This window comes from Diabrotica undecimpunctata, chromosome 6, assembly GCF_040954645.1.
Source record: "Diabrotica undecimpunctata isolate CICGRU chromosome 6, icDiaUnde3, whole genome shotgun sequence".
Classification (NCBI taxonomy): Eukaryota; Metazoa; Arthropoda; class Insecta; order Coleoptera; family Chrysomelidae; genus Diabrotica; species Diabrotica undecimpunctata.
Genome location: NC_092808.1, coordinates 36,703,953 through 36,716,352, shown reverse-complemented (window position 1 = coordinate 36,716,352; position 12,400 = coordinate 36,703,953). Strand labels below are relative to the sequence as shown.

Here is a 12,400-nt window from a genome sequence, read left to right as displayed (position 1 = left end):
TTTTAGGATCATCTTTGTTCTTTCCAATTTGACATTTAATAGTATCTTAGCTCGGATTAATTTGTGGACCTGTGGACTAGATCATAAATTTTTATCAAATCATGTATAGTCAAGAAATTTCTTCTTCTTGTAGTACCTGTCCGTTTTGGATGTTGGCAACCATCATCGCAATCTGTATTTGCACACTGCTGCTCTATGCTTTCACTGTTCCTCATTATGTAATCCTTTCCTCAAGAAATTTAGTAAAAATAATATTAAGATAAGTAATTCGAATAGCAGTCATGCTATCCAAACTTTGTAATAAATTAAAATTAATTAAAAGAAAAGTAGATGTAATTATTTGACAGAAATCTAAATCTATTTTATGAAAAACATTAAAATTTTAGTCACAAATCTAAATTTAACATTGTGCTGCAATCTGAATGAGAAATGAACGATTTCAATTTAATACTCTCTGCTAAATTACCTTATCCGTAGTCATTTCCGCAAAATTAGATATTAATTTTTTTGCTTTTTGAACAACATCGAGGGATCACCGAACCCCCTTTAATACTTTTGTTTGTTAGGTCTTTAGTATGCAGGGGTTTGTCAGAGAAAGCGTCGGCTTTGAATAAATGAAGTAATCGATCACAATTAAATGTGTAGAACACAATCCAATTTTTTCCAAATCAAAGCACAAATCTTCGTTTGGGTAAAGGCTTTCGCAGAAACGTGGCTTGAATATCAAACACGAATATGTGTTGAATGGTAAATAACGTTTGTTGAATTCTACCAGTATATTCTTTTATGTGTTTCTTATTCGGATATAGTATACTGACTGTTTGTATTTTGAAGTAGTTAGGTTACTTAGTCATATTGTTTTTATTGGGTGTAAGTGAATATTTTATTTAAAAAAATGATTAAATATTATCAAATAATACAGTTTCCGATATATGTAAAATTTTATTATTATCTGTACCCGAATCAATGAAAAATGGAAAACCTATAAAAGGCGTTTAGCAATACAAGTAATTGCGTTATGCAATTTGTGACAATAAGGACGGCACAAACTACAGTAAAACCTTCCTTAACCGAAACTTTTTTAACCGAAACCTCGTTTAACCGAAACGGCTAAGTTTCAATAATTTAGTCAATAAAAAGTAAATTTTTATCGCAAAACGTAAACAATTCCATTAATTTCACTCACCTATTGATGCCTATGTGTGTTGGGAAATCGAAAAAACAAAGAGCTCTAAAAGATATTTCCGAAAAAGCACTTCCAGCTTTTTATAGAGGCCAAAAAAGCTCATGGATGTCGACCACTTTATTTTTAAAATGGTTCTAACATGAATTCGTTCCAAGTTTAAAATCCTTTTTAAAATCAAAAAATCTTCCCATCAAAGCATTGTTGCTTGTTGACAATGTAATAATTGACTCTCAAAATCCACAAAATGGTGACAATTGTCAGAATTTTGCCACCGAATGTCACTAGCTTAATTCAGCCGTTAGAGCAGGGAGTAATAGAGACATTCAACAGACATTATAGAGGAGCATTCTTAAGATATCTGTTATTACAGAAGACAAATGAATCCAAAAGTGTTGATTCTCAAATCTTTAACAATTATCGTGGGCCAAGATCAAATCTTCAAATGCTGGAACAAACTTTTTGATGGGATTTTGATTGACGATCCTGAAGGAGAAAATGGTAAAGAAACGACAGAAAAAATTAAACCTTTAATAAAAAAATTTGTTGGGATATGACGAAATTAACCAAGAAGAGATACGTGAGTGGTTAGCAGCCCATGACTCAGAAAGTGAATTCATCGACCAGAACATCATTGATATGGTTCTTCATCCAGACAACCTGAGCGTATCAGACAACGAAGATGACGACCTAAGAGACAACAGGCAGCACGAGACCGCCGACTCGCGCTGCCTTCAATGATTTTCAATGCCGTAGAGGTAAGAACTTTATACAGTGTAGGCCTGATTATACTATAAATTCAATAGGATTGTCAGGTCATCGCTTAGAAATGATAGATCCTCGAGGGGTCCGAGATGAGAGACGCGTGTAGTTCAATGGTGGCGTGTATATTTTTAAAATAAGGAAAATAATAGGAAACTTGCACATAAAAATATTTTTGCGTCCACGGTAAAATTGTTAATTTATGTTAAATATATTTTGTTAAAATGTTATGTAAAAATATTATATTCAAAATATTACGTCTTAACAATTAATTGTGTACTTTTGTACCTTACGGTGTCGAGGTGCTAAATTATATTATATTTTAAATCCAAAACGTTCTCCCTTATAATAATGAAATGTCACGAATATACTTCTGGTTCGTAATAATTTGTAATAAACAAAACCTATCATTTATAAATATCTTAAATTCATAACAAACAAGAAAGAAAATAACTTAAAAATATAAACGAAACTTTTAGTAGTAAACGTAAGAATAACTAATAACTATTGTATCGCCTTGCATTTCCCCAATAGAATATCTTCCACTGCTTTTTATAAAATTTTCCACCGTTTAGACATCAAACTGTAGATGAATTGTCAGATTAACCTTTTGAAAAACCCTCGTTAGTCATAATATACGTTTTAAACTAAACACGACGTAGCATTCAAATTGAGCAATTTCCAAGAACACAAATATAATACCTGGAAATTTCCAATTAAATACGATTAAAATGGAAATAATAGAATTCCCGAAACAACCTTGTTTTTTCTTTTGAACTTTTATTTACAATCAATTTCTACATGAGAGTTTAAAGTAAATGTGAATGAATTTGTAAATAGGTAATAGTTTCGAAATACCTTAGTCGCTTTGTGATCGACTTTGAGATCGGTAGAATGTACAATATATTTTTTTTAAATAACATTCATATCCAAATATAAATACCAACTTCTTTACAGAAAATAATAATTCTAGACCCAGCAACCTAATCTACAGTACAATTGTGAAAAACAAACTTGCCATAATAATAATAATATAGTTATTAGGTACATATCTACTTAGAAAATTATAACCAGGTAGGACGAAGGATCTCACAGGTAGTCTCCGAATGTAGCAACAAAAAATCTCTAGAACTGTACCTATTAGTTATTATTTTAAAGAAATATTTTGATTCTGAATGACTTCTTGTTGTTAATTCACTATCACTACTGTCTTCTCCTGGAGTAATGATAATGGGCTCGATAAGAACATCAACACGCGTGTCTACGTCCCACATTTTATCTTCTTCTTTCTGTGTATATGTTTAATGCATGACTGCCAGTTGGAAGCGGTTATATTTTGTATGGCTTGGTCTAATAATAATTTGACATCTTTTAATTTAAAGGTTGTATTCTTTTGCGCTACCTGATTTTTTATTTGTGCCCATATTAGCTCGATGGGATTCAATTCACAATGATACGGTGGAGTTCTTAATACGGTGATGCCATGCTCGCGTGCCATTTCGTCTACTGCAAATCTGATGTATGAACTCTTATGTTCGCGCACTATATCAAGTAATTGAACCTTTATTATGGATTCATCAAAATCTATATTTTTACTTCTTAACCAATCTATTATATCTGCTTTTCGAGATGCAGAAGTCGGTATTTTTTCCATACGACGGCTGTGATAAGGTGCATTGTCCATTATAATTACCGAACCAGGATCTACAAGAGTCAGTATAGACGAAAACCACTTTTCAAGCATATCCGAATTCATATCCTCATGATAATCGCCCGTTTTGATTGAGGTAAACACATTTAAACCATCTTGTAAAAAACCCGAATCACTTCCAATGTGCGTTATAATGAGACGTCTTCCTTCGCCCGAGGGTGCTTTTAAGCCGGTTGAAAGTCCCTCAATGAAAGCCTGTCGCGCACTGTTAATATTCAAGTCTTGCCATACTTTGGATTTCGTATGACCCTCATTCAACCACGTTTCAACTTTTCCGATTTCTCTTCACATACCGAAAGTCCATTTCATATAAAGTTCTTTGTAATACTCTCATGGATATTTTATTTAAAGTATCATCTGCGTCTGCATTAACTTCTCGTTGAATAGCCTTTAACGTGGACAGTTCGTTCCTAAAATAAAATCTATGAACTTTTCTTCGGATTATACTTTTTGTGTCCTTTTCAGATTGCTTTACGTTTCGTCGTATATAGCTGCAAAACATCGTTGTCAAACAAAAACGCAAAAGAAAACAGAAGATTTCTTTAAAAAAGCATGTTAAACTTGTTCATTTTCCTTAATTTTATTACTTTATTCTGTATTTACTTATTAGAAAACATTACGAAATCACCTCATAGTATTTTTTACTACTAATACTTTGACCAAGAATACTATAAAAAACAATTTTATTTTTAACCGAAATTCTTGTTATCCGAAACGGCCTCCCCCCAAATATTTCGGTTAACGGAGGTTTTACTGTAGATAAAACCCGATAAAGCAAGTACAATTCAGATTCATAATTGCTAAGAACATGCAGTCGGTATATAAATCTCACCTCGAGTAGGTACTTGTATTCCCAGACGATGTGTCTTCAGCATACTAATGTATGAATCCAAAACATAAACACATACAGATGATATTGAATCATACTAGTGATCTACTACTACGTTTTAAGTGAGGGATTATCCCATTCTGGATTTGGTTTTACAGTTTCTGGTGTGACTTCGCTGTTTCGACTACTTTTCTCCATTATTCCCTTTCTTTGATTGTTCTTTGTACATTTCTAATTTCCATACTTCTTAAGTCTTCTTCCACTTGTTGTCTCCATCTTAGTTTAGGTCTGCCTCTGGTTATTTTACCTGGTGGTATCTATTTCGTTATAACTGTTAACGGATTGCTCTTCTCTCTTCTCATTATGTGTCCATGCCATTTAATTCTTTGTGCTTTTATTGCTCTAACTATGTTCTGTTGACCCATCCATTCTTGTATTTTGTGATTCATCCATTGTCTTGCATCCTTTTCGTTTTTTCTTTTTGGTCCCATTATTTTTATGATAGTCTTCCCCTCAAAAACTTTCAATTGCTCTTCTTCTCATACTGTTAGTGTAAATTTTTTTGCAGCGTATACTACTATTTGTCGTATGGTCGTTTTGTAGATTTTGATTTTTGTGTTTCTTCTCATCTCTTTATATTTTTTGTATTTCTATAAAACGCTTTGTTTTTCGCTTGAAATCTTCTTTTTATATCTCCACTTTCACTTCTTCTATTGAATAGTACACCCAAATATTTGAATATTTCAACGACTTCGAAACTATGTGCATTTATTGTCAGTTCTGTCATTTGTGTCTACTTTTTCTTGCTTACGTTCATGTATTTTGTTTTATTTTCATTTATTTTTATTCCTCTCAGTTTGGTTTTGTATACTATTTCTTAAAAGGTTTTATTTAATGCCGTGTTATCCGTTGCTACCATGGTTATATCGTCTGCATATCCTATTATATATACTGCGTTCTTCTTTATAGTTCCTGCGTTTAACAGCGTTTTTATTATCTTGTCTAGATATGATATTATCATATCTGCTTTTAGCCGTTTGAATGCAATAATACACATCTTTCTGATGTTCCACTGTGCGTTTCTCCTATAGTAAAAAAGTTTTCCTGTACTGGAAGCTTTTCTAGTGAATCTTTATTATTTTTCATAATATAGCCAAAATATTTCGTAATGTTCTGAATAGTTTAGCTTAGTGATTTAGTGATCTTTAGTTCGACGATAATTGACACCTTGTTACATTTCTGGGTCGATGGCGTTCTTAGCATATACCTATGTGAACATTTAGAAATCATCGATTCGCTTCCTATCTCCGAATTTCATTATTCATTACTCTGGCAGTATAGATCACCACATTAACCATGAGTGTTCTGACAAGCAACCTTTTTGGTGATTTTTTTAGATTCCCGGATTCTTTAACAGTCTGCGGACTTTGGCGACGGCAGTTTTGCTCGTAGCCGTTCTTCTTATTCATGATTACTGTTATTATTGATTTTTGTACCTAGATTATATAGATTCCTTGACCATTTTAATTTTGACAACACCTGTTAGGTCAAGATATTTTATGTTTAATCGAATCTTCATTATTTTACTCTTTGATGTGTTGATTTGTAAACCCACTTTATTGCTTATTTCAGTCACCTTTGAGATTATTTAATCGATTTCTTTTTCCCTGTTACATAAGAGAGTGCTATCATCCGTGTAGCGTAGGTTCGATATTTTTCTCCCTTAAATGCATATTGCTCCATTACAATCATACGTGGCTTTACGAATAAACAATTTGCTATAAAAATTAAATAGAATTGGCAAAAGAAATTCAGCCTTGTCTTAGTCCTTTATGTACCCAGAAACATTCATTCAAGATATCTGCTATTCCATTCTTGGCTTTTGCAAATGCTACAAATTTTCAATAAGGCGGATGACATAATGAGGTACTTACATTCATGTTATTATGATTCAAAGTTTATTTTTCTTCACTCGATGAAAGGCCATTTGAAGTGTATACATGTATCTAAATCGTGCTTATTCTTGAGGTATTTCTGGATAAATGTAGGGATCGAGTATCTGATAAATTATATCTAGTAGTATATTGCTAGCCTAAAAGACAAGAGCTATTGTTCTGTAGTTGACGCAGTTTGTTTTTGACCCTTTCTTTATTGGTACTAAAATGGATATAACCTAATCGGATTCTAAATTCCTGATTTCCAAAACTTATTATACACGATACGGAAAAGGTCTTTGTATGTCTTCTGCTATTATTATTTAACTACAACCCCGGCTATTTTTCAGATTTTTCAGTTTTTTGTTGTTATAGAGCTGCTGTAACTTCAAGGCATAATATTTCGGGTTCTTGATTATCTGCTGTTATAACAAAGCTTCAAAAGGTATACGGGCTTGTCGCTTAAAACAGTCTCATTTATATGTGTGTAATTATCGTGGGTGGTATTTGAACCATGATTGATGACGTGGACACAATTGCACAATCCATCAGAGATATAAAATAAGTTTTCACCCTATTCGAAAAGGGAGCCAAGGAAGTTGATCTGAAGGTCAACGAGGACAAGACCAAGTACATGGTGGTTACGAAAAACCCAAGACCAAGGGTTAGACAAAACGTAACAATAAATGAATACAACTTTGAAGTCGTCAAAGAATTCAAGTATCAGCAGTGGGAGCGATCATAACATCTGAAATAAATATGAAAAGGACGTGGCAGCCAGGATTATTGCAAGAAACAGGGCATATTACTCATTAATGACCTACTTATATCAAAAATACTCTAAATACCAGTAAAAATAAGAGTGTACAAGACAATAATTCGTCCCACAATAACGTATGGAAGCGAGACACGGACTCTGAACCAGCGGGAAACGACAAAATTACTGGTACTGGAAAGAAAGATACTGCGGACTATCTATGGGCCTTAGAAGGGACAACAGAAGAATGAAGAAGAAGACACAATGATGAACTCCAGAGAGTATATGGAGATGAAAACATAATACGCTACATTAAAGCAAACCGAATAAGATGGGCGGGCCACGTACTAAGATCGAGTGACGAAAGACTACTGAACGCCACATTCTGGGAAAGGCCCGATAACAGAAGGTCAGTTGGTCGCCCAAAAAAAAGAGATGGAAATACGCAGTAGCCAGTAATCTACGCAAAATAGGAATAAAGCAATGGAAAATAGCTGTTCAAGACCGACAACAATGGAGAAAAATAGTAAACGCGGCCAAGACTCACATAGAGTTGTAGAGCCAAATGATGATGATAATGGTGTTTGAACCATGGTAAGTTCTTTGTCGGTACGGTACATTAAAAAACTTTCTCTTTTGTTTCTTTCTTTTACTCCCCATTTGCAATAGTATATTTGTAAGGTTGTCATCAGTTATCTGTAATATATGTAAACCAACAAAATACTGTTTTAATCCCAGTCCTACTTAGATCCCAGAGGCCTTATTATATCTTCTAGTTCATTTTCTAGTTAAAGTATACAAGACAACAGTAAGACCAATCCTAACGTATGCAGCAGAGACAAGGACCGATACAAGAAAGATGAAACAACAAATCAACAATATCGAAATGAAAGTATTAAGATCAATATCATTAAGAGACAGACAAACCAACAGAAGTATACGTGAACAATGCAAAATTCAAAATATTAACAGGTGGATAAAAACAAGAAAAAAACTGGAACGAACATGTAAACCGAATGGGACCAGTTAGATTAGCGAACATCTGTAAAAACAACAAGCCGTATAGCAGAAGACCCGTTGGAAGGCCACCAAAAAGGTGGAAAGATAATGTAAAATCAACAACGACTGAAACAGAATAAGAGGCAGACAAACAGGAGTAATCCTAGTCGCGCGAAAAAGAAGAAGAAGACATTTTCTAGTTTATAGTCGTAAATTTAATAAAAAAGTGAGAACATTAGTTGTCGCTGCACTGCATGCACAAAATTCGTGGAGTTCTTTATAGAGAAACCTTTGTGTTGATCTTATTATATACTTATTTAAATACTTATTGCATAATATTAGAAATGTGGGAAATTAGTTGAAAGATGAGTTTGTTTCCTACAATATAACGCAAAGCATATTATAACCCGACTAATTTTAATTTTTGTTACAGGTCGTCCATCTCAACTTCAAAATTGTACATTAATAAATCAAACCTCAAACTCAATGCAAGTTGATTGCATGGAGGGTTTTGACGGAGGTCTTCCGCAGAGTTTTCTTATGGAAGTTTTAGAGCTTCCTAGTCTTAGGCCGAGACTCAACCTTACTACCTACAGAACCCCTCCTGTATTTAGCGCAAATGGACTAGATGCGGGAGCCAGCTATAGAATTATCCTATATGCGGAAAATGCAAAAGGCAGGAGCGATCCAACCATCATTGACCCAGTCACGTTCAAAGGTGTTGCCAAATTGCAAGGTGAGCAAATATATCATGTTGTATATTTATATATTGTGCTAAATATAATTAGCCAGTGCGTAATTAGTCACATGAAAGCCTTATTCTTTATTAATCTGATAGAGTTTGTTAAACATTATGACAAAAAATATCGTTTAGTCAATTCAGGAGTTGCAACAAATATATTGCGTACATAAATATAAAGGAAAAATTTAAACAACTTATTAGAATATGTATGTTAAACTACTAGCAAAATAATTACCCACCTCGGAGATTAGTCGACCCATGGACGTATAAACACAGATGGACTCAGTTATTTACATAAAAATGTGAAGCCAAAATTATTTGAATAGGTCACCTTCTCAGCACCTTCAAATGTTGTCACGTTTTTTTATTAAAATATCTTATTCACGTATCGCTGAAAATATTACTATATTTATTTTATACTCTACAGGTGCTATCAAACCAAAATAATAATTTATTAGTTAAATTAATAGATTTAATTGTAATTAAAACATCAAGTGTGCACATAGTGTGCATATCATTTAATAATAGCGTATAACAGATATCAACCAATTATTTTATACCTATGTAGAAGCACTGAAAACTATTTATTAATGGCAACGGTGTTTACATTTCTCTGTCTTATGGCTCTACGTCAAACTTCAAATGCTGTTCCATGTTTGTTTACTTTTTACCAAGATGAGGAAAAGTTGTTGTTTTTGATATTTTGGCTGTATTTTGAGTGATATTTGTAAATAGTGAAATAAACATATATTATAATAATGGTGCTACAGTATTGCATTTGCAAAAAACGAAATATTTACATCCTAATGCCTCATTTAATTTGTAAGTACTGTTTATTTACATTATTTAAGATGAGGAACTGAGGAAGCCTGTTTGTTTACATTTTAAAATATGTCTTTCATAGGCGTACCATTGGGTTTGTTCATATACATTAATGTATTGAATAAGATATTAGTTCATGAAATTAGTATAGACATTTTTAAATTGTAAGTAGACATCATCTGATTAAAAAGATCTGTTTAGTAGCTTTTTAATTTAATATTTCTCATGAATTCAAATAAAGTAGTGAAATGAATAAAACTCATTTATTTTTCTATGTAGGTTTCCAAATAATATTGATTAATGATGAAACTTACTCTAAACTTCAACAGAGAAAACAGTATAAAAACCTTTCAAAAGCATCCTTTTTGGTTATTAAAACTTGTAAGAAAGCTGAAAAATATTTCAGATTTTTTAATCTTCTTCTTCCTATGCCGTCCCCCTTAACGGAGGTTGGCGACCACATTTTTAAAAGCTTCTCTGTCTTTTGCAACGTGGAATAATTTGTCTACAGTCATGTTTGTCCAGTCTCGATTTTTTAATAAAACTATAAATATCTACAACAGACCGGTTAAAAACCTTATGAATATTTTGATTAATAAAACCATACAAAATGTTCCAAAATCAATTTATGAGCATTTTGGTGACCATATGTATGTTGAAGGTGAAGGTGAATTCATCATGAAACGAAGACTACTTTAGATGCTAACACCGTGCGCATATGAAGCGTTTTTTATACTTTATTACTACTTCCAATTATTAACGTCTGAATAATTATCCCCGCGAGTAAAAATTCAAGCACGCTTATGCTCATTGAGGAAATATCACAGTCTATCGATACCCGTTTTACTCCCCTTTACCCTCTTGTCCAGGAATATTGAAGCTTCAAAACAGTGTGTGTTTAAGGTATCTTATTGCTGTGTCCATCTATGTTTATACGTCCATGAGTCGACCACTATAAGAGCAGTAAAGGGTTGTCCTCAAGAAGTAGTATTTTTAACTCTATTATGGTAACAAGTGTGGGAATCTTAAAACTTTTTTATTTAAATAGCCAATACTTTTTTTATTTATTTAAAAAAACCCGCTTTAACCTTATAAGGTTTTTAGCAGAATGGTAACAGTTAATTACACTTTTCTTAGTAAATTAAAGTCTTTTAAAAACAAAAGTGGGTTGTCTATGTGTTTTTTGAAATTAAAACGTCTTTAAGATTAAATCCGTAAAATAGTTTCGAAACACAATTCAGATAACTGCTTTAATCTGGAGCCTTCTAAAAATTGCAAGGCATAGCCAGACGTTGATAAAGATGTTAATTTTTAGAAGGCTCCAGATTAAAGCAGTTATCTGAATTGTGTTTCGAAACTATTTTACGGATTTAATATCAGATGTCGCCATTGCGTCCGTGTCGAAGCCATTTTATTGTTGCTTCCTAAAGACAGGAAAGATTAATTTTCACGTTGAGAACGCCTATGAATAACTGTTCTGATGAGCTTTATTAAAGCGAAATACGTATAAACAGATACATAGACGATTTGTAAGTGAAATGAAATCTTTACTGTCTTTTTCTTTTTCATCGTCTTTAAGATTGTTTGGTAAATGGTATTTAATTCTGTGACGATTGAACTTTTCGCACTTTTCCACTAGCACATGTTTTACCGTAAGGGGTGAACCGCACTCATCACAAATTGGGCGTTCTTTATTTTTAACCCTCCTTTAGTCGCTATCGGTGTCACACACCGACGACAGAATTATTCATTCGGGGTTTACAAATAATTGTTGTTTTTTTATCGCCACTTTGTGTACCTCTCCCTATCAATCATCCTCTTGTTAGTGTACATTCTCATCTGCCTGAGTACGATTGTGCAAGTTTTATAGTTATTTTCGGTGTGAGACTCCGCAGCGACTAACGGTGTGGCTATTACTTTTTGGCATAACTTGCAGATCAGCTAAATATTTAGCATCTATATTGCATTTTATCCGTAAGATTTTGTCAATTAAATTTTATTTCAAATTTTTTGTAAAAGGTATAAATAAAATACCCAAACGGGCTATATCACAAATACAGAACCTTTTCGCAATGTAAATTCCATCATCAGTGTAACCTGAAAGTAATTAACCACTTTAATTAAAAAGAACGTAAGATTTAAAATGTTGACTAAGGATATGCAAAATGTGGTTAATACTTACAAAGTGTACATGCTATGAGCCACTAAAATATATGGGTGAAAACCCTTTAAATGTTATAAATTTACAAATATGTCACATTATATACTATTAAAAATTAGGATGTTTAAGTTACCGTTGGAATTGGTAACATGGCAACGTATGGCTCTACATTGGTTACTTGGTCCTAAGACGAAGTGTCTTCGAGGACCTGTTGATAACAACTGATAAAAATGACAATATTGACATGTTAGGACAGATGTCGGAACAGAGCAGTCAGTCCAACTTACGGTAGTTGTCTAAAATGACAGAAGCCAGCATTATTTAAAATTGAATAAATTACACTTGTAATAATATAACAGTATCAACCATCAATGTTGTAGTCTGTAATGTGATTTTGTCCTATATTTATGTTGAAAATCATTGAAAAAATTTGTTTTATAAATTAATTTATGTAAACTGGAGTACATGAAATTTTGTAGGTATCAATAGGCAACCAACTA

The 12,400-nt window shown here is 32.9% G+C and overlaps 1 protein-coding gene across 1 annotated transcript in view; it reads left to right on the top strand.

Moving 5' to 3' along the window:
* Positions 1-12,400, top strand: part of side-IV (sidestep IV transmembrane protein) — a 747,480-nt gene that overhangs the window by 636,811 nt on the left and 98,269 nt on the right. The window contains exon 10 of the mRNA XM_072534629.1: positions 8,609-8,911. Coding sequence (XP_072390730.1) covers positions 8,609-8,911 — 303 coding nt within the window. The remainder of the gene's footprint in view (positions 1-8,608; positions 8,912-12,400) is intronic.